We start from the raw sequence: 22,130 nt of genomic DNA on the forward strand, positions 1-22,130 counted from the left end.
ATCACCGCGGGCGAGCCGACGACGTCCTCCGCGTCGTCCCCGCTGAGCGACGACGAGGAGACGCTCCTCCGCAGGTACTACGAGGTGAAGATCCAAAACGTCTGCGCCGCGTATTCACTCCCGACGAAGGTGCAGACGACCGCGCTGCTCCTGTTCAAGCGGTTCCTCCTCGGGACGTCGCTGCTGTCGCACAACCTGAAGATCATGTTACTCACCGCCGTGTACGTCGCGTGTAAGGTGGAGGAGAACTACGTCTCCGCGGAGGAGCTCGGACGCGGGATGAAAGAGGACGCGTCTCGGGTGCTGTCCGCGGAGGTGACGCTCCTGTCCGGGGTGAACTTCCAGCTCGTGACGTACTCGCCGTACCGCGCCGTGGAGGGGTTCAGAGCGGACGTCGAAGAGAAGGTCGCGTCGGGGGAGGTGAAGGGAAGCGTCGCGAAGGAAGAGCTCGACGCGTGCGTCGCCGCGGCGCATAAGATCACGGAGAAGCAGATGCGGACGGACGCGCCGTTGATGTTCTCCCCGGGGAAGCTCGCGCTGTGCGCGTTTCGAGCGGCGGGGAAGGAGCGAGGCGTCGCCGTCGTCGCCGCGTACGTCGACGCCGTCGCGAAAAACGCAGAGGAGAAGGAAGGCGACGAGCTGAGGAAGAGCTTGGACGCGATCGACGAGATGACGAGAGAAGGGGGGGAGGAGCCGAAAGAGGACGTCGTCAGAGATATCGACAAGAAGCTGAGGGCGTGGAGGTCGTCGAACCCTGTTCCCGCGAAGAACGCCGAGGCGGGGAAAGCCGACGGCGACGCCGGGAAGAGCTCGAAGCGGCACAAGAGCGCGAGCAAGGCTGAGAGAGAAGCGGAGGAGGACGCGGCGCTGGGGTAGGCACGCGCAGCGCTCTAAGCGTTTACATCGTATTCACGCGCTAAGGAAAACGACCCGACCGGAAAACGCTCTCACGCGAACGTGAACACGCGAAGGGAGAGCAGCGTCTGCCGCACCGACTCCGTCAACGCCGCCTTCGCCTTCGCCGCGCGGTCCAACCCGCTCTCGGACGCGACGCCCTTCAACAGCGTCAGCGCCGTCGGGCTGAACTTCAACGGCTCCAACGGAGTCTCCCTGCCTTCCGCCCTCGCCGCGACCGCGAGATGCCCGACGTTCTCGTCCCTGCCGTCGTTCATGAGCAAAGTCAAATCGCCGGGTACTTCGGCTATTTTATCCTTCGCGTCCACGAGCGTGCACCCTCTCGATTGCGTCAGCATCACGTGCACGGCCTCGCGCTCGCGCGTGAACACCTTGTCCGCGTCCTCCGCGAGCGTCAGGTCAAAGTCCGTCACCTCCGCGATGCGCACCATGCAATCCCTCGACCCGATCGTTCGGTTGAACCGCGAAGACGCGAACATAAACGACGGCGACAACAGCGCGACGTCTTCGCACATCGCCGCTTCCAACGCCGCGTCCTTCTTCTCGATGCCGACGTACGCGCAGTCCTTGTCCTCCAGCGCGAGGTGCACGCCGCACTTGGACAGACGCGCGAGTAGTTTTCTCGGCGCGAGCTTCACCCCGAGAAGCGAACGCAGCGCGGGCTCCGCGTCGCTCGCGAGCGCGCAGACGCCTTCGCCGACTTCGATCTCGATCGGCCGCCCCCCGAACCTCTCGTGCTTCGGCGTCACGGACACGATCACGGACTCCCCCGTAGAGCTCGGCCGCGTGCTCCATCGCGTGTACGGCGCGCACGCGACGCGGCTCTGCACGAGCGCGTGGTGCGTCACCTTCACGGTCGAGTACGTCAACGTTCTGTCCTTCAACGAGACGTCGGTTATTCCATCCGTCTTCCACTCGCTCGAATCGTCGTCCCACCACGCCACGGACGGCGTCTCGTCCACGAGCACGATATCGTCCGGAATCTCGTACGACAGCATCAACGGCGGGACGTCCGCCATGTCGACTTCGGTGGTCTCCGCGCCGGCGACGGGTATCGGATACGGCAGCCGTTCGACGTCCACGGCGAGCGGGGACATCGTTCGCAGCGTCGTCCCTTGCACAACCTTTGGCAACGGCGGGAGCGTGAGTAAGTCGACCGTGCACACGCCGCCGACGGACGTCAACTCGTTGTTGCAACCTGGGCTCAAGGTGTCGTACGCTCGGTGGATCACCCTCACCGCGACCGTGGCTAACGTCAACGGTTTCGGGAGCTCCACGCTGACGCGTAACTCTGGGACGTCGACGAGTTTAAACCGCGGGTTCTTCACGTGGTTCAGCCACAGGACGTACTTGAACCCCTCTCTCGAGTCGAACACGATGATCTCCCCGTTTTCGTCCTGGTACTCGTCCGCGGTGTGCATGATCCCCGCGGTGGATCTATCGATCACGACGTCGGTCAGCGCGCGGATGCGTTTTTGAAACCCGCCGACGGCATCCGCGAACGCGTCCCTTCCCTCCGCGATCGCCCAATACCTGTACGTGTCGCCCTCGTTGACGATCTTCTCGTTGTCCACCGCGAGCTCTAACGCGGGGCCTAGTAACCGCGTCTCCTCGTCCGTTATCGCCATCTCGTACGTGTTAATCTCCTTCTCCCGTTGCGGGTCCGGCAGCGCGCTCGTCGCGAGGTGTCGCTCCCACTCGTACGCATCCTTCACCTCCGCTCTGTGCGCCTCGAGCGCCGCGCGTCGCTCGTCCAGGAACGGCGTCACTTCCGCGAGCTCGGCAGCCTTGATCGCGTCCGCGGCGGCTATTCTCTCGTACTCCAGGTCCGATATCGCTTTGTTCTCCGCTTCGATTCGCGCTCGCTCCGCCTCCTCCGCGGCGATGCGCTCTTGCTCGATCCTGAGCGCCTCCGCCTCGGCTTCCTCGCGCGCGGCGATCTCCTCGGGGGTCTCTTCCTTTGGCTTCTTCGCCTTCTTCCCGCCCTTCTTCTCTTTCTTCTCCTTCTTCTCTCCCCCGCCCTCCTTCTTCTTCGCCTTCTTCTTGCCCGCCTGGGAGGGGTGGGGAGGGGTCGGTCAGGTCGACGGTGGCGCCTACCTAATCGGGCGCAAAATAATGTGACGCGAATGATTACTCGCGGCGAGCGGGGCGGGGGGACGGATGCGCACCATCTCGGTCGAGCGAGGACGGCCGAGGGGCGCTCTGCGGCTGTCTTAGGGTCCCGCGATGGTAGGGAAACGCGACGCCCGCGCGCTGCCGTCCGCGGCGTCCCGACGAGTGACGGGGGAACCGCTCTTCGTTTTTTTAAGACCTGTTTTGGCCGGGCCGAGAAGAGCGCAGCGAGCGAGCGCCGCGCCGCGGCGTCCCGAAAATCCACGACGAGCGCCCGCGACGTCACTCTTCACGGCGCCGCTCGTCGACCTCGCGATGAGTCTCCGGCGCGCGCTCGCGCGCGCGGCCAGCGCGGTCTCGTCGACGTCGCGACCCTCCGCGGACGCGACGTTCCCACGCGGCGTCCCCGCGGCGACGGCGTCGCGACAGCGTCGCTGGTACAGCCCCCTGGACGACGTCAACGTGTACGGCAAGGACGCGACGCAGGTCATCGACACGTACACCCCGCGCGGGTTCGTCGTCGGCGGCGTGGAGTACCGAGGGAGCGTGTTCCTGTACCAAGAGCTCTCGCTGCTGTGGAGCGTGAACGAGCTGCGGGACGTCACCCCGGAGTCTCTCCTCGCGGCGCGCGCGGTGACCCCGCCGCCGGCGCTGCTCATCGTCGGGACGGGGAAGACGCTCGAGCCGCTGCCGAGGGAGACGTTGGACGCGTTCCGCAACTGCGACACCGCGCTGGAGGTTCTAGACACGCCGAACGCGATAGCGACGTTCAACATCTTGGTTCAGGAGGGGAGGTCCGTCGCCGCGGCGATGATACATCCCGGGTACTCTCAACAGTAAGTTAGCGACGCGCGTTTCCTTAGGCGTAGGCGTAGATAGGCGTAGTGGTATTAAATAGAACATCATCGTCAATCCTTCAGCTTCCGCCCGCCCACCGAGGAGGTGTACACCGCCGCCTTCGCGTCCGGGGGCTTCGGGACGAAACACGTGAAGCACGACTGCCGGTTCTTTCGGTTGTGCCCCCCGCACGCGTCGCACTCCCAATCCCCCCACTGCCCGTGCTCTTTCGGTATCCGCCGCGGCGCGCCCGAGGGATTGAACCCGCCCGCCGGGTTGATGAACCGCCCTTGGTTGTCGAAGAACCGCCCGATCTGTTTGTTCCCGCTCACGCCAGCGCCCGCGCCGGATAGCCCCCCGGCGAGATCGCTCGGCACCGCGCCCATCCTCGCCTTCGCCGCGTTCTCCATCGCGGTCTGCAGAAATTTCCTCTCCCAGCCCGCGTCTTCGGAGTCGGATTCCGAGCTGCTGCTGCGACTCCGTCGTCGTCTGCGATGCTTCTTCCGCCGCTTCTTGTGCTTCTTCCTCCGTTTCTTCCTGCTCCGACTCCTGCTCCGACTCCTGCTCCGGCTCCTGCTCCGGCTGTCGCTCCCGCTCCCGCTCGCGCTCCTGCTGCGACTCCGTCCCCGGCGCTTCTTCCTCGACCTCGACCTCGACCTCGACGTCGATCGTCTCGACCGATCGCGGCCACCGCGCTCGTCCCTCGACTTGCGAGCGCTCTTCTCGCGATCATCCCCTCTCCCGTCGCCGTCCTCCGCCTTGACGTCCTCCTTCCCCTCCTCCTCGACGTCCTTCTCTTTCCCCTCGTCTCCGCTCATCGTCCCTGCGCTGCCGTGGAGTGACCGACGTCGGCGGAATCGAGCGCAATTCTAGGGCGAGTCGCTGCGTGCAGTCTGGTGCGTGAAAAATAAGAGCTGAGCGGGGAAAACTCAAACGACGAGATCTGACGCCTCGGGTCCGCGTCACTCTCCGCCGCGCAAATCTCGCGGCGACGGCGTGCATGTCTGCGTGAACGCGCGCGTCCGGCATGGTCGAGTCGAGCGCGGGCGCGGGGGTGTACCTCAGCAGCGACATCGACCTCGACGTCAGGCTCAAGGTGAAAAACAAACAACGACGTCCTTCGCCCCGCACATTTCGTTTCGTCCTCACTCTTCTCCCTCCCACGCTGAACCTCGCCTCCTCGCATCTTCTTCACAGGTCGTGGGGGTGAACGGACGGCTACCGACGGTACGCGCGCGCGCTCTGCTCCCCTGAACGCCCGCGCGGCGACCGCGCCCCGACCGCGCCTCTCTTCGCGACTCGGCACCCCCTCACGTCACGTTTACTGATCGATGTTTTTTCTTTCCACTCCGCCGCGTCTCGACAGGATCACGTCGGCGAAGACGGACGCGCGGAGTTGCGAGCGACGTTCCAGCTGTTCACGGATGACGACGAGCCGCTGACGAGCGAAGTGAGCTCGTCGTCCGCGGCGTTCGAGGACGCGAGAGGGGAATGGAACGAGACGCTGTTTTTCCCTCTGAAGTACAGAGACGTGAGCGCCGACGCGCGACTGGAAGTTAAAGTGTGGGACTCGAGGGACCTGTCGAAAGACGTCGTCGTCGGCGAGAGGAGCGTCTCCATGTTCGACGAGAACCTCTCGCTCCGACGCGGGCACCAGCGCGCGGCACTGCGCTTGCGCGCGAAGACGACGCGCGAGCCGCTGCCGTTGGACGCGATGCACGCGTCCCCCGGCGGGGACCTGACGACGGCGGAGACCGCGCTGAAGAAGTACGAGCAAAACGAGATGTCCCCGCTGGAGTGGTTAGACCAGCTCACGTTCAAGCGCGTGGACGAGATGCGCGAGGCGGCGCGTCTGCGGAGGATAGCGGACGGGGAGATGGAGATCCACTTCGAGTTCCCGACGTTCGCTTCGCCGGTCATTCACCGAGAGAACGCGCCGGCGAGCGCGTCAGCCGCGGCCGGGGCGAAACCTTCGCTAGATCAGTTGATTTGGCTCGTCGACTCCGAGGTGAACGCGGGACTAGAGAACCCGGCGGAGCGCAAGCACGAGAAACTCACGCGGTCCGTCGGCCGAGGCGTCGTCGATCACGACTTGAAGCCGAACGGGAACGAGAAGCGGTCGCTCGCGGCGGCGATTTCGCTGCCGCCGACGCGGCACCTCACGCCGGAGTACAAGCAGCTGCTGTGGAAGTTCCGGTACTCGTTGCGCTCCGAGAGCGGCGCGCTCACGAAATTTCTCAAGTGCGTCGACTGGAGCGACGCGAACGAGGCGAAAGCGTCGCTGGAGCTACTGTACGAGTGGGCGCCGATCGACCCGGCGTCCGCGCTCGAACTCCTATCGCCAACGTTCACGAACAACGAAGTCAGAAGGTACGCGGTGAGCATCCTCGCGGACGCCGCGGACGACGAGCTCTTGTGCTACCTCCTGCAGCTCGTGCAGGCGCTTCGATACGAGAGCGCGGACGACAGCCAGCTCGCGAGATTTCTCGTCGAGCGCGCGGTCGCGAACCCGGTGCTCGCGAATTTTTTGCACTGGTATCTCGTCGTCGAGTGGGAGGACAAGAGCTTCGCGTCGCGGTCGTCGAGGACGCACCAGCTGTTCGAGGACGCGTGCCGTGCCATGGGCGCGAAGGGCGAGGAGCTGTGGGACGCGCTGCGAAGGCAGTCTGAGGTGATGGCGCAGCTGACGTCGATCACGCGAGAGCTCGCGGGGATGCGAGGGCAGCCGAAAAAAGTCGAGCGTCTGCGCGCGATGCTCTCGGATGAGGGCGCGTGCGGCGACCTCGGCGCGTTCGCGCAAGCGCTGCCGCTGCCGATCGACCCGACGATCAACGTCAACGGCATCGTCCCGCAGGAGAGCACAGTGTTCAAGTCCGCGCTGTGCCCGTTGAAGCTCGCGTTTAAGACGACGGAGGAGACGCGCGCGAACATGATTTTCAAAAAAGGCGACGACTTGCGGCAAGACCAGCTCTGCGTGCAGATGATATCGCTGATGGACCGCCTGCTGAAACGCGAGAACCTGGATCTGAAGCTGACGCCCTATCAAGTCCTCGCCACGGGCAGCGACACCGGGCTCATCGAATTCGTTCCCTCGCAAGCGGTCGCGGACATCATCGCCGAGCACAAGACGCTGACGAAGTACATCGCGTTGAACAACCCGGACAAAGACGGTCCGTACGGGTGCTCGCCGGAGTCGTTGATGCGGTTCGTGAAGAGCTGCGCGGGGTACTGCGTGATCACGTACATCCTCGGCGTCGGCGATCGGCATCTCGATAACCTCATGTTAGCCCCGGACGGGCGGATGTTTCACATCGACTTCGGGTTCATATGCGGACGAGACCCGAAGATTTTCCCTCCGCCGATGAAGTTGTGCAAGGAACTCGTCGAGACCATGGGCGGCATCGAGAGCGAGCACTTTGGGAAGTTCAAGACGTACTGCTGCGAGGCGTATAACATCTTACGGAAGCACGTGGTGCTGATATTGAACTTGTTCTCGCTCATGGCGGACGCGAACATCCCGGACATCAGCCAAGACTGCGAGAAGGCGCTTCTAAAGTTGGAGTCGAAGTTCGCGCTCGACCTCGACGACGAAGCCGCGATGCAACACTTCCAGGTGCTCATCACCGAGTCCACGAACGCGCTGTTCCCGCAGATTTTCGAGACGACGCATCGATGGGCGCAGTACTGGCGGTGAGTGATAAGTAATAGAAGCTAGCATTACAACACGACGAGCGTGCGATCAAAAGTCCCCTTCGTCCATCGACTGGTTGTTCGGTTTTTGACTCACCGACGTCGCGTTGAACGTCGCCTCGCGTTTCACCCTGTCGATGATGCTCATCGCCGCGACGGAACCCTCGCGCTTCATGAGAATCGCCTCCAACTCCTTGTACGACGGCTTCTCGTCGAACGTCTGAATGAACTTCGGCTCCGTGTCGTTCGCGTTCATGTCCGTCAGGACGTACAGCGACCACGGGTACGGATAACTCTTCAGCAGACGAATCGTCTCGCCTTGTATCCGCTGCTCAGAGATCCAGTACGCTTGCTCGAACGTCGCGAGGAAGTCCTCGTTTTTCTTCTTCCACGGTCCGATGCCGAGGTCTGAGATCAAGTTGCTCCCTTCGCCGTTCATGATCTGCGAGTTCACGATCGCGAGAGTTCCGCCCGTCTTCTCCTCCGCCGCGGCGAGCTTCTTCAGCTCTGGGAGCGTCTCCGCGGTGAGGAACACCATCGCCTTCGCCGCGGGGGTCTTCAGCACGACGACCGCGTCCGAGTCGTCTATGACTTGCTGTTTCACGTCCGCGTTGTCGTCCCCGCCTACCCTCTTCAGGAACTCTCCCACCATGGGCGCGACCGCTTGGTCTGTTGGGAAGAAGAGCGATCGATCGACCGTCAGCAAATACTCATCGGAGCGATCGACGGACGGAGGGTGCTCACACGAGGAGGAGGAAGAGAGAGGAGGACGACGACGACGCGCGCGGGGGGTGCGCACATTGCTGCCTGACCCCCCCCGGCCAGTCGTCGAGGTCCGTCGCGCCGATGAGCGGGAGCGAGAACTCGATCGAGAAGAACTTCTTCCCGCTCGCGGCGGCGCGCGCGACCGCCTCCGCGGCTTGCTTCGCTTGCTCGCGAGGCGATCGCGGCAGTCGCGGCCCCTCCCCGACCTCGAACGCCGCGCGTGCGACGGACGCGCGCTTCGCCGCGCGAGGAGCGCGCGCGCGACTACCGAGACGAGCGCCTCCTCGACGCGAGGAGACGACGGAATGACGATGCACAGCGCTGGCCATCATCGTTCGCGGGGGCGGACGCTGTCGCGCGCGACCGAGTGACGGAGCCACGTCGCACGCGACGAGGACAACGACAACTGGCGCGAGCGTCGCGAGGTCGCTCGCGAAATCGGCACCCGCGCGGTTTCGCGGGTCGCGAAAATCGAGAAAAATGCACGCGAAATCAAAGAAGAGCCAGTGTTAGGGCTAGCGGCGTCACATCTCGTCGCTCGGGACGACGCGCACGCCGGCGAGCGCGCGCGGCCCGCCGCGTCGATTCCGTGCCCAGGTCACGCACCCGCGACTGGCGAGGTGGGAACCCCCGAGCGGTCGTCGCCGAGGTCGACGGGACGCCGTCCGTCGAGCTGAACACGCGCGACTGCGCTGAGCGAATCTTGTTCGTCGTGAACCGAGTTTCGCGTCGGCGTCGGCGGGGGTCATGGACGCTGCCCGTGAGTTTTACACGAACAAAAACATCCTCGCACCCATGGTGAGGGTGTGCACGATGCCGACCCGGCTGCAGGCGACGGAGTACGGAGCGGACATCGTGTACTCGGAAGAGATCCTTGACTACAGGTGCGTCCGCCGCTGAGGGAAAATCTCGCCGGTTTCGACGCCGACGCGACGAGTCGACCAAACGTCGGAAGAGGGAGGGCCTCCGTTCGACGCCACGGACCGCCAACGTGACGACACGATTAGGCCCCATTCGATACTGACACGACTCTCCTCCCCGAACTCGCAGCCTGATGAGGAGCAAGCGGGTGGAGAACCACGCGTTTGGCACGGTAGAGTTTGTGAACACCAAAGAGAACAGCAGCGGTTTCAGAGATGTAATTTTTCAGACGATACCCGAGGTGTGTGACGAGTAAATAAACCGTGAATCAATCATCTATTTTCCTGCCAGCTCTGGGAAAATTTCTTTTCTGACTCCGTTTCTCTCGCGTCCACATTTTTCTGACAGGAACGAGGACGACTGGTCCTGCAGTTAGGAACCGGAGACGCGACTCGAGCTTTAAAGTGTGCGCTCCTCGCAGCGAAAGATATCTCCGCGGTCGATATAAACATGGGCTGTCCTCTTAAATTTTCAACGTCGAGTGGGGCTGGTTCCGCGCTGTTGAAGAAACCAGAACAAGTGCGCGATATCATGACGACGCTGCGACGTAACTTACCAAGCGAAGTTCACGTCACCTGCAAAATTCGTCTATTAGAAACGACGGAAAAAACTATAGAACTCGCGCGCGTGATCGAAGCTTGCGGGGTTTCTGCGTTTGGCGTTCATGCGCGTTACGTTTCGCAACGACCGCGCCAGCCCGCGCACTGGGATTTAATGAAACACGTCGTAGAATCGGTTTCGTGTCCAGTTATTGCAAACGGAGATGTTTTCAAACACGAAGACTTTGAGAGAATTAAGAGCGAGACGGGCGCTGCGAGCGCGATGTGTGGACGCGCGGCGTTGTGGAATCTTTCCGTGTTCCGCGAGGAAGGTTTGCTTCCGGCGAGGGAAAATTTGAATAACATTTTGAAGAAGTGCCTGGAGTGGAACCACACGGTGAAGAACACGAAGTATCTCCTTCGGGAACTGCTCATTAAATCGACCGGGCTTGAGAACGAGGAGGGCAACGCGCTGAATAAAAGTAAGACGCTGGAGGAAATTGCGCGCACATTTGAGGTTCCAGAAACTCTCATAGGGAGTAAGCGGCGGGAACATCTAAAAAGACCGTGTGAAGAAGATGCACTTAGCTTAGACAGCTAACAGCTGAAATAATAGATTAGAAACATCTTCGAAACAGCGGTAAACAGAGATGTAATCGTCGCAGCACCGCCTTATGTCGATCTATACATTAAACACATCGCCCTCTTCGGATTCATTGTGAAGTTACTGGTGGACAATCGCGAGTCTAACGCGAAAAACAACTCTGGAAAATGAAAGAACCTAGAATATTAAATAACGAAATTAATCAAAATTCCGCGCGTGGACATTCATTCCATTCGATTGGTTTCGATGTGCATCGCGCGTGACTCGATGTTGACAGTCTATTTTACGTCAAATGCGGCAAGTTTAGTTTTCTCGCGTCTGTTTTAACATGATTGACGACGTAGTAATCGCCTGACGTTCCCAAAAGCTGCAAAATTTTTCTCTTTATCACTCTTTTCAGATCGGAATTTCGTTCGGAACGCGAAACGCGAACGTTTTTCAATTACTTTTTCCTAGCTTCGTTGCGGCGCAATTAGAGTCACCGAGTTCGGCCGCCCGGCTCTTGTAATTTTTACGCAATATTGAGCAATCTTCATTTTATGTCGTAGTCGAGCGCCTTGAAATGTGACGCGTTTTGGAGGTTGAACTTCGCGCGCATTTTTTTATGAATCATCCTCATAGCTGTTGCGCTTGCGTTGATGTCGATGTTCTGTTCACTTTCATGTGACGTTCCGCGCCACTTTTCAATTTTTCCCACTTTCCGTATCACTGTCAGAGCTCAGTTCGCCGGAACGCTAGTTAGCTAGCTACCTTCTAGTTAAGTTCCGATTCGTTTACCCTGCGGTTCTTCTCTTGTTCTCGCAGGTCGCTCGAGGAGTCAATAGCCGCGAATTCATAGGTTAAATCAGGTTCAAAATCCGGGGTCATGCGGTCTGAAACGCCGGGATTTCATCGCGGGAGGCGCCTCTCATTTCCGCTGAATTTCCGCGTTACCCCGATCAACGTTTCCGTCAAACTCCGCTGCGTCGTAAATTTTCATGCAGGGAAATTTCTTGATTTCGGTCTAAATTTTTCTGGCAGAGGGTTCTTTCAGCTGTTGACGAATTTTCTATCGTTCGTCATTCCAGTGCTAAAGTTGAGTCTAAAAATCACGGAAACGGCTGGTGGTGCGACGCTCCCGGGTAGCGGTACGAGCTCGTCTGCTTATCCCATCTCGGACCTCCGTACGGGTTCGACGCGTTGGAGTAATGACTCCGGTAACCGTTGGTTCCCCCCACGCCCCCGGTCAACCCCGTCCGCCTCTCGATCGTCGGCAGTTTCAACTCCCCCGCGCCTGACCCGGTCTGACCGGACGGGCGATACCTCGCGTTTCGCGCGTTCCTCACGTAGTTCCCGACGCCCATCCTGGACGAATAACTCCCACTACTACTCGACGCGGCCGAGTGCCCGTACGGATTCCTCGTCGGGTCGTCCAGCCCGCTGTAAGGATACTTGAACCCCCCGTAAGTACCGTTACGTCCCGCCGCGTACGACGGCGCGAGATTCTCGTTCAGCCGCGTCGTCGTCGCCTCCTTCGTCGCCGCGCCGTGGCTGTACAGCCGCGACCCCTCCAGCCCCTCGAGCGGGCCTCTTCCGCCGACACCGTACCCGCGCGTCGTCACCGGATCGACGTGCGATCCCCCGTACCCTTTGCTTTGCGTCCCGTAGTTCCCTTTGTTGTTCAATCCCAGGTACGACGCGCTGACGTACTGCGAGTTGAGTTTCGGCGGCAGCGGCTTGAAGTTCGAGCTGCTCCCCACGAGCGGTTTACTCAACAACGGGTCCTTCATCGCGGCGCCGACTTGGTGCTGCGACTGGATCTGTTGTTGATGCTTGTACTGCGCGTGGTGATCGTGAATCGGGCGTTTCGGCGAGAGGACGACCGGCGGCTCCGGTCGTCGCGCGGGCTCCGCCGCGCGCGGTTTCGGTTCCGCGCGTCGGACGATCGGCTCCCTCGGCGCTTGCCGCGGCTCCACCCTCGGTTTCGACTCCACCTTCGGCGGCGTTTTCACCGCCATCGGTGAGAGCCCGCGGAAGAAAGGCATCTGAAGGCACTGCAGCGCGGTAGGTCGCTTCGACGGGTCCCACTGAATGCACGCTCGGATAAACTCCACCGCATCCGCGCTCGCGTGCGGCATCAACTTTTCAAGCGGCGTCTCTTGAAACTGCGGGAACCGGAACCCCATCTGCGTCGCGAGCTTGAGACCTTCCGGCCAGTTCCGCTCCGTGGGCGTCCCGTTCACCGCGCATATTTTGTAAATCTCATCTTGTTCGCTGCTCCCCGGGAACAGCGGACGGAGCGTGATGAGCTCCGCGGCGATGACGCCGATGGCGAAAATATCGATCGGCGCGTTGTAATACGGCGACCGCAGGAGCACCTCCGGGGCGCGGTACCATCGCGTGGAGACGTAGTCCGTGTACGGCGGCCGCGAGCGGATTTCTCTGGCTAACCCAAAGTCCGCGAGCTTCACGACGTCGCTGTCCTGCCCTTCGCTGATCAACAAGTTTTCCGGCTTCAAGTCCCGGTGGAAGTACCCGTGCTTGTGCAGGTACGCGATGCTCTGCACGATCTGGTAGATCCAGGACTTCACCCTCGCCTCGGGGAAGTACCGGTCGCGGTCTTTGATCTGCTGGTACAAGTTCTGCGTCATGTACTCGAACACGAAGTACAGCTCGTCGTTCTCGCGAATCACCTCCTTCAGCTTGACCACGCACGGGTGGTTCAGCTTCCTGAGCGACTTGACCTCGCGAAGCGCCATGCACTCCTCCCACGTGTAGAACTTCCTCTTCATCTTCTTGATGGCGACGACCTCGTTCGTCTGCCGATTCGTCGCCTTCCACACGCTCCCGTACGTCCCGTCCCCGAGCTGGGAGTGGACCTTGTAGCTGTTCGAGAAAAAAAAAGACGATCGCGGACGCGTCAGTCGACGGGCGGGACGCGACCGCGCGCGGGGGCGGGCGCGGGCGCGAAGCGAGCGTTCGGGGACGGCGTCGAGATATCGCGGAGAGTGAGAGCACGGCGACGCACCGATTCATGGTCACGAGCGAGCGCGGCGAGACGCGCGCGTCGCTGTGACGATGGACCGCCAGCACGAACGGTCAACCCCTCGTCGAGCGATCCGAGGCGGGGGGCACGAAACGCGCGCCTCGAAACGCGCGGCAGTCAACAGCGGCCACGAAAAATATTCGTCTCGAGCGACCTTCCGGCCGGACCTTCCCGGTGCCAGCCAGACCTTCCCGGCGGCGGCCGCGGCATCGCGCGCGGCGGCGAGCGAAGATCGCACCGCGGGGAAGCGCGAGCCACGCGAATCCTCCGCGCGCGCGTCCTCGCCTCAAACGCGGCGTCCGCGCGTGGGCAGTCGGCACGCACGACAAAAGCGATGCGGCGGCTCGTTTCCCTCACGCGCGCTCTATGTCTCTTGTCTCTCCTCGCGTGCGGTCTCGCCCCCGTCGCCCTCGCGCGCGACGCGGACCCGTACAAGCTCCTGGATCTCAGCCGCGGCGCCGGCGACGCGGACATCAAGCGCGCGCACAGGAAGCTGTCGCTGAAGTACCACCCTGATAAGCAATCGGGGAAGACCCCGGAGGACGTGGAGAAGGCGCAGCAGCGGTTCATGGCCATCCAACGAGCGTACGAGACGCTGTCGGACCCGGAGCGAAGGCGCAACTACGACTCCACGGGGTACGCGGATCCTAAGGACGCGTACAAGGAGCAGCAGCACGCGAGCGCGGGGAAGAACAGCGGGAGAGGGAGAGGGCCCCACGTCCGCCCGGGCGACCGCGGCGGCTGGGACTCGGGCGCCGCGGGGGGACGGCACGGCGGGCCGGGGCCGGGGGGGTATCACCAGCCCGACCCGATCACCTCGGACACTCTGGATTTGAAACCCGGGAACTTCGCGAAATACGTCTTAGACGGGAACCGCGCGTGGCTCGTGCAGGTGTATCACGACGGCAGCGAGCGGTGCCACAGGGCGGCGCCGGCGTGGGAGCAAACGTCGCGCGCGCTCGACGGCATCGCGAAACTGGGGAGAATAAACCTCGCGCACTACCCCGCGTTAGCCGCGCAAGTCGCGCCGAAGCATTTGTTCTCCGCGACGCACGCGGACTACAAGGACCTCCCCGTCGTCGTCGGTTTCGCCCCCGGGTGCAAGAAGACGTGGTGCAAGCGAAAGTACCGCGGCGTGATGAAAGAAAACAAGCTCTCCGCGTTTGCGATGGACCGACTTTTACGATACGCAGACGTCCCTCTACACACGAGGGACACGCTGCCGTCGTTCCTGGAATCCGAACCGGAGAAGGTGAAGTTTGTGATGTTCTCGTCGAGGTCGTCGACGCCGCCGGCGTTGCTGAAACGCGCGGCGACGGAGTACGAAGACGACGTCTCGTTTGCGAGAGTGATTCACGCCTCGGCGGATGCGAGTTATTGGATAAAAAAATTTAACGTCGTCGCGCCGCCGGCGGTGCTCGTGATGAAAGAGGGGAACGCGCGCGTCGTCGAGCACGAGGTGTCGGGTAAGGACAAGCTGAAAGCGTTGCTCATCGAGCACAAGCTCCAGACGCTCCCGCAGCTCAGGGTGTCGAACGTGAAGTCCGTCGGGTGTCAGCCTGGAGGCTTGGTGCAAACGTGCGTCGTTCTCCTCGGCGTCCGCGGTTTGGACGCATTCGAGCGCGCGCGTTCGACGCTTCGCGACGCGAAAGCATCGCTTCAGTCGACGACTGAAGACTTCGCGACGTTATCGACAGCGCTCGAGGCGAAGGAACTCGCGTTCGCGTGGGTCGACGCGAAGACGCAGGCGAGCTTCTGCAGAGCTTTCTTCGCGCCGAGCGACGCGGCCGGCGCGGCGGCGTGCGGGAAAGCGAACGCGAAGCCGCGCGTCGTCGCCATGCGATTCACGCACGGGCCGGATGTGATCGAGCACGCGGTGTACGACGGCGAGATGGACGCGCGCGCGATTCTGTCGTGGGTCGCGAAAACCTCCGACGCGGAAGGCGGGTCCCTTCGCGAGGCGAACCGCGGGGATGCCCGCTTTCCCGAGCTGACCGCTCCTAAACCGAGCGCGATCGAATCCCTTCGCGAGTGGAAGACGGACGCGACCGCGACCGCGTACGACCTCGCCGAGGAGCTGATGTACATCTGCGTCGAATCCGGGCCGGTCGCGCCGATGTTCTTGTTGATCGTCGGGCTGTTGGTTCCCTCGTTTGTGCGTCGCCCGAAAAAGAGCAAACGCGTGAAGAAGAAGCGCGAGGTGGACGACGACGCGGTGGTGGACTGGAGCGACGACGACACGCTCGCGTCGTTGAAAGGATCGCAGAGCGGTATGGTGGTGGTGATGCTCGTGGACGGGTTTAAGACTGACCAAGAGGTGTTCAAACGTTTACGCGGGTCGTTTTGGCGTGAACCGATTCTCAGTTTCGGCACGGTGAACATCGCGAAGGTCCACGCGTGGGCGGAGTTCGCGGAGACGATCGGCGCGGCCGCCTCCACGATCGTGATATGGCACCCGTCGCGGACGAAGTATCGGATAATAGGAAACGGCGAGACTCCGCACCCAGAGCTGTGCTCGAAGATCGAGCAGTTCCTCGACGGGATCTCCGGGGATCTCTGGGTGGAAGGCAACTGGCCTTCTACTTCTAACAACTAGGCGCCGCGCGAGAGGGTATTATTAGATAAATAATCAAACTCGCTTGCGTTAAATTTAAACTATGGTCCTTACGTTCTATAATAGCTCATCTCGAAGCCGGCACCGCGGCCGGCTCTTCGACCGGGGGGTTCAGCCCCAGGTACTCTTGCACGGTCCTTTCCAACTTGCCGCGATCCGCGCCTCGCATCACGTGAAGCAGCTTCTTGCCTCGGTAAAACCTAAATTCCGGCGTGCCTTGAATCTCGAGCACGTCCCGGCACAAGTGCGCCGCCCCCGGGCACGCGTCGCCGAGAACTTTCAAGAACAGCTGTGAGAAGTTGAAGGGGAAGCGCGGGTGAAGAGTGACGACGGGAAAAGTCCTTAAGGAACGGCGTTCACATCGCGAACGGGGTCGTATGGGAAGCAGTCTCACCGCGTCCTGGTACTTCTTCGCGACGCCCTCGTACGTCTTCTCGAATTTCATGCACGGTCGGCAGTGCGTGTACCCGCACTCGAGGACGACCAACGACCCGTCCTCGTCCGTCATCGTCCCGCCGGTCGTCTCTACGTTCACGGTCTTCTCTTGCCACTCCTTGACGAACCGGTTGAACTCATCCTCGGAGTGCACCTCGTGCACGTGCGCGACGGCGAGTTTCAGCGCTCTCGCGAACCACGCCGTGAACTGCTCCGCAGTCGCGACTTCTTTCATCCCTCCGGTGAAGTCGCGCAGCAGACCTTTGACTTCCGCGTCCGAGAAGCTCGTGCCAAGGAATTTAACACCCTGAAGTAGGTCGTCGTGGCTGATCACGCCGTCCTTGTCGCGGTCGAGCTTTCGGAAGATCCACAAGAGGTCCTCTTCGAATAATTCCCGTGGTTTTGGGTCGCCGACGATGGTGTTCGTCACCGCCGCGCGTAAAACCTCCCCGGCTTGGCGCCTGCCGAGCTCCACGTGCGCGCCGATCGCGGCGCCCTTCACGAGCGCCATCGTCGGGAATTCCCCCATCACGATCGTGTCCCCGCTCAACCCTTTGCTCGCGATCCCGGGCTGCAGAAGCGCGAAGAGCGCGTCCTCCGGTAACTGCGACGCCGCGCCGGTCGTGAGGAGGATGATCTTATCCGGCTTCACCGCGCCCGCGATCTTCTGAAGGTACTTGTCCACGAGCGTCGCGTACGCGAGGATCGGCCGGAACGCGGCGACTTCCTCTTCCTCGAAGTCGCGCGTCAAATCGCCGTCGCGGCGGTACAGCGGCCGCGCCGGTCCCGCGAGCGCGTACCGCTCGTGAAGCACGGCTTCGTCCTTCTCCGGAGGAATGTCCGGCGCGTACCCGTCCCACCCCCACCGCTCGCGAAGCTTCCCTAGCTCGCGCTCGTACGTCCACGTCAGGTGCTTCAAGTCCGAGTTGCGAACTTTCTGGCCGTTGTTGTACGTCACCGTGCCCATGCCTTTGCCGATCGTCGCGACGACGACGACGCCGTGTTCTTTCAACCCGGGGCCGAAATACATCTCCGCGTACCCCGCGGCTTCCGTGTGAATCATCGTCGCTACTTTGCCTTTCGTCTCGGGCATCATCCTTTCTAATCGTTTCGCCGCTTGCTGATTCCCTAACGTCCGCATGATCGCCCTGGTGACGCTGACGCCGACGGGGCCGTTCCAGTTGAAATGTTTTATGACTTTCCTCACCGCCGCGCGCACGGACTCCTCGGAGAGGTCCTCGAGCTCCGCGGTCACGCCCGGGCGCATGAACTCCGCGTTCGCGGTATCCACGGGCGCGGCTTTCAGCGAGTGCATGCGGAGTTCCATGCCCAAGATTAACTCGCCCTCGGGGTAATCCCTGCGCGGTCGCGACGAGACGAGCGAACGAGCCGAGGTCAGAAGAGAATGCGACTGCGACGACCTGACGGGGGAAGAAGTATAGCACAAGATGCGGTCGGGCGCGGGCCCTGGGGGGGGGGCGCGTCCGCGTTCGACGAACCCGGGGACGAGGACGCGCCTGTTGGATAACGTCGCCGACTCCTTCGCCGACGCCTTCGCCGCGTTCGTCGCGGTCAGACTGCACCTGGGCGCGGGGAAGGGGCGGGGGGCGACGGCGTCAGCGACGCGTCTTTTCACGTGGCCACGAATCGACGCGAACGGGTAGCGAGTGGCGCGTGCGTCACCGAGCTCGCGCGCACCTCCGCGACGCTCGCCGGGCGACTTTGACGCTCGAGCTCGGCTTCCTATCGCGACGCGAGAGCGCCGCGCGCGTCGCATCGCGCGCGGATGCGCGAGCGACGCACGCCGGGCTCGCGCACGCGCGCGACATCGCGACCGGAAAAGTCGTTGGACAGCGTGCAGTCAGTCAATCTATCCACTCGACCGATGGATGCAGCGCGTCGCCACGGACGGGCGCCCGAGCGCTCGCGTCTAGCGGAAAGCTCACCAGAGGACCGCGCGCGAGCGCGACGCGGAGCGAACCCGCGCACCGCGCGCGTGGAGACGTCGGCAGAGCGCCCCCTCTGTGCGCGCGCGTCGGAGCGCGTCGACGCTTTTTGGCGCCGCGAAACGCAAGGCGGCGCGGCTCTACAAATGTAAAAATATCTGAGTTGTCTGGTTTGTGCGCGCACGAAGCGTCGCCGTGCGTGGGGCGGTGTGTTATCCGCGGTCGGCGCAGCGCAGCGTCTCGGACTCTTTTTTAACGTTTGATTTTTCCAAACTAAAAAAGTCCGCCTCTAACTAGTCCTCCTCGTCGATCGCGCCCGTGTATTCCGCGATCGCGTCTAACGAGAGGGAGTGCACGCTGAAGTCGTCGTTCAGCTGCACGCTGCCCGCGTCCCCCGACTTCTCCAGGAGCTTCCCTCGCTTCCCTCGGTGCGCGCCGGCGAGGACGGCGACGCGTCCGCCGCGCTTCGGAAGCGCGGTTTCCAACGCGCGCTGCGGCACGTTCGACAACACCTCGCCGTTCTCGAGCTCCAGCGTGCACTCTCTCGGGGATACCACGTCGACGACGACCGCTTTCTTGAGGTACAGACGGCCGCTCTGGAACGACTTCGAGACGATCCGGACGCGAATCGCGGGGTACAGCCACGGCGGCGGCTCCTCGCGTTTTCGCTTCTCCTTTTTTTCGTCGCCGCCGCCGCCGCCGGTCCTCTCGCGCTTCTTCCCGCCGGTATCGCCGCCGCCGCCGCCGCCGCGGCCTATCCCCATCGCTCGATCCGCGGGGCCGGACCCAAAGTCCGCGAGCTCGCTCGTGCGCACGGTCACGACCTCGCCGCTGGTTTTAAGCTCGACCTGCGCGCGTTCGCTTCGCCCCTCGCTCTTCGTCAGCGTCAACACGCGACACTCGAGCCCGCGGTGCCGCCCCTCGACGACGCACATCATCTTGCCCTCTCTCGGCCCAGGCTCTTCCCTCTTCACGAGCTTCTCGTCCAGGGACTTGACGTTCCGCGACTTTCCCTCCGGGCCTTCCGGTAAGACCATCACGTCCGCGCGTTCGCGCGTTTCCCCGGGCTTTATCCGTCGCGCGTCGGAAACCTCCGGCTTCGGCGCGGGCTCCGCGCCGAGTCCGAGCCGGCCGGCTCTCGGGACGAACTCGACCGCGGCGACTAACCCTTTCGAGTTCCTTCCGACAGGCTTCCCTTCCTCCCACCCCATCCCTCGAAGCATCGCCGCGCCGAAGTCCTCGATCGGCATGCTCTCGTAATCATCCAAACTCGCCTGCTCCGGGAGGTCCTGCACGTCCTCGCGGAACGCCTGCAGCTCCTTCTCTTGCAGCGATTTCCCGATGAACGACTCGTTCGCGGGCGGCGGCGGCTTCTCGTCGTCCTCCAGCTTGACGTCGCCGTCCTTCGGGCCCATCTTCGTGAGGCCGTACACGGTGCCGCTCCCTTGCGCGGTCTCCCCGCCGCCCGCGGTCAACCGCGCGGCGACTTCGAATCGCTCCGCGTCCTCCTCGATCGCGGCGTCGTTCGGGAGAAAACTCGGCGCGCGATGCCCCGCGGCTTTCCTCTGCCGTCCGGTGCCGACCTCGAACGTGTTCGCGATCGCGGGGATGGACTTCACGACCTTTTCTTTCTTATCCTTGAGCTCCAGACCGCCGCTGCCCATGCCGGTGAGGTACTCCTTCTTCGCGACGTCATCCTCCGCGCCGTTCGCGGCGACGGTCTTCTTCTTCGCCGCCTTTTTCGCGAATCCAAACGTCGTCTTCCCCGCGTCCGCGCCCGCCATCTTCGCGCGCTGCGACGCGGAGGAAGAGGCGGGGGTGTGGCGGGGAGGGGGTTGGCGATCGACTCCGCCGCAGATCCCCCGTCGTGCGCGCGCTCGTGCGCGGGTGAGTGCGGGGGGATCACGCGCAAATGCTTGGTAAGATCTCGCTGGTGCCCACTGAAAATTGCGCCCTTTCCGTTTCCCTCTTGGCTACCGCGCGAGGTAGCGGAAAATCCCCGAAATTCAATCCGAAATCAAACATGTGCACAGTGTATTTTTTGAGAATACGAAGAACGCGTACGTACTCGCCTGCCGGCGTTTCCTGGCCAAGCAAAAAGTTGGACGCGGTCGCGGTCGAACATCAAAAAAGTAGATCGGCCCCGTCGCGCACTTCCTCTCGCGCGTCGAGTGCGTGCCCCCCTCCCCCAACCGGAAACAAGCCAACCATGGAGGGTTACTACTGGCTTCAGTTCGGCATCCTCGCGATCGCGTGCGCGGGGCTGGAGATGCAAAAGGCCGGGAACAAAGAGCGCGTCGCGATGCCGGACACCTTCATCTCGTTTCGCAACCTGTACCTGTTCGTGTACTCGCTCATGATGGCGGGCGACTGGCTGCAAGGCCCGTACGTGTACGCGCTGTACCAGCACTACGGATACAGCACGGGCGACATCGGCAAACTCTTCATCGCGGGCTTCGGGTCGTCCATGATCTTCGGCACCGTCGTCGGATCGATGGCGGACAAGTACGGACGGAAAAACGCGGCGCTGACGTACTGCGTGACGTACATCGCGTCGTGCGTCACGAAGCACTGGAGCGATTACAACGTCCTGATGCTCGGGAGATTCTTCGGCGGGATCGCGACGTCGCTGCTGTTCACGTCGTTCGAGTCTTGGCTCGTCGCGGAGCACTTCAAGCGCGGGTACGAGGCGGAGTGGTTGGACAAGACGTTCGCGAAGGCCATCTTCCTCGGGAACGGGCTCGTCTCGATCGTCTCCGGGCTGCTCGCGAACTTCCTCGTGACGGACATGAACATGGGCCCGGTCGCGCCGTTCGACGCCGCGGCGTGCTTTCTCGCGATCGGCGGCGTCGTCATCCTCTTCACGTGGAGCGAAAACAAGGGCGACGCCAGCGAGAGCACGACGGTGCAGCAGGGCATGCAGCAAGCGTACGCCGCGATCGCGTCGGACAAGCGCGTCTTCTACCTCGGCGCGATGCAGTCCCTGTTCGAGGCGTCGATGTATTCGTTCGTTTTCTTGTGGACGCCCGCGCTCGGGCCGAACGGGGAGGACATCCCGCACGGGATGATCTTCGCGACGATGATGGTCGCGTGCATGGTCGGCTCGTCCGTCGCGTCGAGGATAATGTCCCGGCCGGACACGAGGCCGGAGAAGTACATGCAGACCGTGTTCCTCGCGTCCGCGGCGTCCCTGTCGATTCCCGTGCTGACGCGGTCGTTAGGCATGGAGAGCGACGGGTACAAGGGCGGACCGATCACGTTCGAAGGGAAGGTGCAGATGCTCGGGTTCTTGGTCTTCGAGGCGATGGTTGGAATTTTCTGGCCGTCGATGATGAAGATGCGGTCGCAGTACGTCCCGGAGGAGGTTCGGTCGACGGTGATGAACTTTTTCAGGATTCCGTTGAACTTGTTCGTGTGCGTCATCCTGTACAACGTCGCGATGTTCCCGCTCGCGGCGATGTTCGCGATGTGCACGCTGTTCTTGTTGATCGCCGCGGCGCTTCAGAAGAAGCTCGAACAACTCACGGAAGGGCCGGTGTACAAGAAAGCGGCGGGGATGGGGCCGCCTTGATCGGATCGGGGATCGGGGATCGGTGGATCGGTGTACGTACATATTTTTTCGATTTACAGTACGTGTATGCGTTGTGCGTTGATGAAATTTCTTCGTTACATTCGCGTTCAAAATACAATCTTATACAGCGTAGGCGTACACGACGAGCTCGTCGGT

The 22,130-nt window shown here is 62.3% G+C and overlaps 13 protein-coding genes across 13 annotated transcripts; 7 read left to right on the forward strand and 6 right to left on the reverse strand.

The window, feature by feature from the left end:
- Window positions 1-12: 12 nt before the first annotated feature.
- CYCH (uncharacterized protein) lies at window positions 13-540 on the forward strand (the record flags this gene model as incomplete). Its single annotated transcript, XM_003062402.1, has 1 exon — window positions 13-540. A coding segment is annotated over one exon (528 nt), but the record flags the coding sequence as incomplete, so codon positions are not given.
- A 339-nt stretch (window positions 541-879) lies between these two features.
- Window positions 880-3,086, reverse strand: MICPUCDRAFT_52329 (uncharacterized protein; the record flags this gene model as incomplete). Its single annotated transcript, XM_003062643.1, has 2 exons — window positions 880-2,966; window positions 3,084-3,086. 2 exons carry the CDS (start codon window positions 3,084-3,086, stop codon window positions 948-950), a joined length of 2,022 nt encoding a protein of 673 aa, XP_003062689.1. The 3' UTR covers window positions 880-947.
- Window positions 3,087-3,516: 430 nt separating this feature from the next.
- MICPUCDRAFT_7953 (uncharacterized protein) lies at window positions 3,517-3,849 on the forward strand (the record flags this gene model as incomplete). Its single annotated transcript, XM_003062403.1, has 1 exon — window positions 3,517-3,849. A coding segment is annotated over one exon (333 nt), but the record flags the coding sequence as incomplete, so codon positions are not given.
- An 86-nt stretch (window positions 3,850-3,935) lies between these two features.
- Window positions 3,936-4,274, reverse strand: MICPUCDRAFT_42283 (uncharacterized protein; the record flags this gene model as incomplete). The annotated part of the gene is made up of 1 exon (XM_003062644.1): window positions 3,936-4,274. The coding sequence occupies one exon, from the start codon at window positions 4,272-4,274 to the stop codon at window positions 3,936-3,938; it is 339 nt and encodes a 112-aa protein (XP_003062690.1).
- Window positions 4,275-4,891: 617 nt separating this feature from the next.
- MICPUCDRAFT_42284 (phosphatidylinositol 4-kinase) lies at window positions 4,892-7,558 on the forward strand (the record flags this gene model as incomplete). The annotated part of the gene is made up of 2 exons (XM_003062404.1): window positions 4,892-4,960; window positions 5,231-7,558. The coding sequence occupies 2 exons, from the start codon at window positions 4,892-4,894 to the stop codon at window positions 7,556-7,558; spliced, it is 2,397 nt and encodes a 798-aa protein (XP_003062450.1).
- On the reverse strand, window positions 7,551-8,651 carry MICPUCDRAFT_68764 (uncharacterized protein; the record flags this gene model as incomplete). The annotated part of the gene is made up of 2 exons (XM_003062645.1): window positions 7,551-8,223; window positions 8,354-8,651. The coding sequence occupies 2 exons, from the start codon at window positions 8,649-8,651 to the stop codon at window positions 7,604-7,606; spliced, it is 918 nt and encodes a 305-aa protein (XP_003062691.1). The 3' UTR covers window positions 7,551-7,603.
- Window positions 8,652-9,030: 379 nt separating this feature from the next.
- On the forward strand, window positions 9,031-10,437 carry DUS (dihydrouridine synthase). The gene is made up of 3 exons (XM_003062405.1): window positions 9,031-9,203; window positions 9,370-9,481; window positions 9,589-10,437. Exons 1-3 carry the CDS (start codon window positions 9,067-9,069, stop codon window positions 10,378-10,380), a joined length of 1,041 nt encoding a protein of 346 aa, XP_003062451.1. The 5' UTR covers window positions 9,031-9,066; the 3' UTR covers window positions 10,381-10,437.
- Window positions 10,438-12,392: 1,955 nt separating this feature from the next.
- MICPUCDRAFT_21424 (uncharacterized protein) lies at window positions 12,393-13,247 on the reverse strand (the record flags this gene model as incomplete). Its single annotated transcript, XM_003062646.1, has 1 exon — window positions 12,393-13,247. A coding segment is annotated over one exon (855 nt), but the record flags the coding sequence as incomplete, so codon positions are not given.
- A 579-nt stretch (window positions 13,248-13,826) lies between these two features.
- Window positions 13,827-14,051, forward strand: MICPUCDRAFT_9309 (uncharacterized protein; the record flags this gene model as incomplete). The annotated part of the gene is made up of 1 exon (XM_003062406.1): window positions 13,827-14,051. A coding segment is annotated over one exon (225 nt), but the record flags the coding sequence as incomplete, so codon positions are not given.
- Window positions 14,052-14,546: 495 nt separating this feature from the next.
- On the forward strand, window positions 14,547-16,004 carry MICPUCDRAFT_68766 (uncharacterized protein; the record flags this gene model as incomplete). Its single annotated transcript, XM_003062407.1, has 1 exon — window positions 14,547-16,004. The coding sequence occupies one exon, from the start codon at window positions 14,547-14,549 to the stop codon at window positions 16,002-16,004; it is 1,458 nt and encodes a 485-aa protein (XP_003062453.1).
- An 85-nt stretch (window positions 16,005-16,089) lies between these two features.
- Window positions 16,090-18,471, reverse strand: MICPUCDRAFT_48608 (uncharacterized protein; the record flags this gene model as incomplete). The annotated part of the gene is made up of 4 exons (XM_003062647.1): window positions 18,156-18,471; window positions 17,975-18,040; window positions 16,417-17,815; window positions 16,090-16,311 (listed from the first exon to the last, which is right to left on the reverse strand). The coding sequence occupies exons 1-4, from the start codon at window positions 18,284-18,286 to the stop codon at window positions 16,090-16,092; spliced, it is 1,818 nt and encodes a 605-aa protein (XP_003062693.1). The 5' UTR covers window positions 18,287-18,471.
- A 186-nt stretch (window positions 18,472-18,657) lies between these two features.
- On the reverse strand, window positions 18,658-20,187 carry MICPUCDRAFT_48609 (uncharacterized protein; the record flags this gene model as incomplete). The annotated part of the gene is made up of 1 exon (XM_003062648.1): window positions 18,658-20,187. The coding sequence occupies one exon, from the start codon at window positions 20,185-20,187 to the stop codon at window positions 18,697-18,699; it is 1,491 nt and encodes a 496-aa protein (XP_003062694.1). The 3' UTR covers window positions 18,658-18,696.
- Window positions 20,188-20,552: 365 nt separating this feature from the next.
- On the forward strand, window positions 20,553-22,058 carry MICPUCDRAFT_52340 (major facilitator superfamily). Its single transcript, XM_003062408.1, has one exon. The coding sequence runs from the start codon at window positions 20,613-20,615 to the stop codon at window positions 21,972-21,974; it is 1,362 nt and encodes a 453-aa protein (XP_003062454.1). The 5' UTR covers window positions 20,553-20,612; the 3' UTR covers window positions 21,975-22,058.
- The last annotated feature ends 72 nt before the right edge of the window (window positions 22,059-22,130 follow it).

Source organism: Micromonas pusilla, assembly GCF_000151265.4.
Source record: "Micromonas pusilla CCMP1545 genomic scaffold MICPUCscaffold_12, whole genome shotgun sequence".
Classification (NCBI taxonomy): Eukaryota; Viridiplantae; Chlorophyta; class Mamiellophyceae; order Mamiellales; family Mamiellaceae; genus Micromonas; species Micromonas pusilla.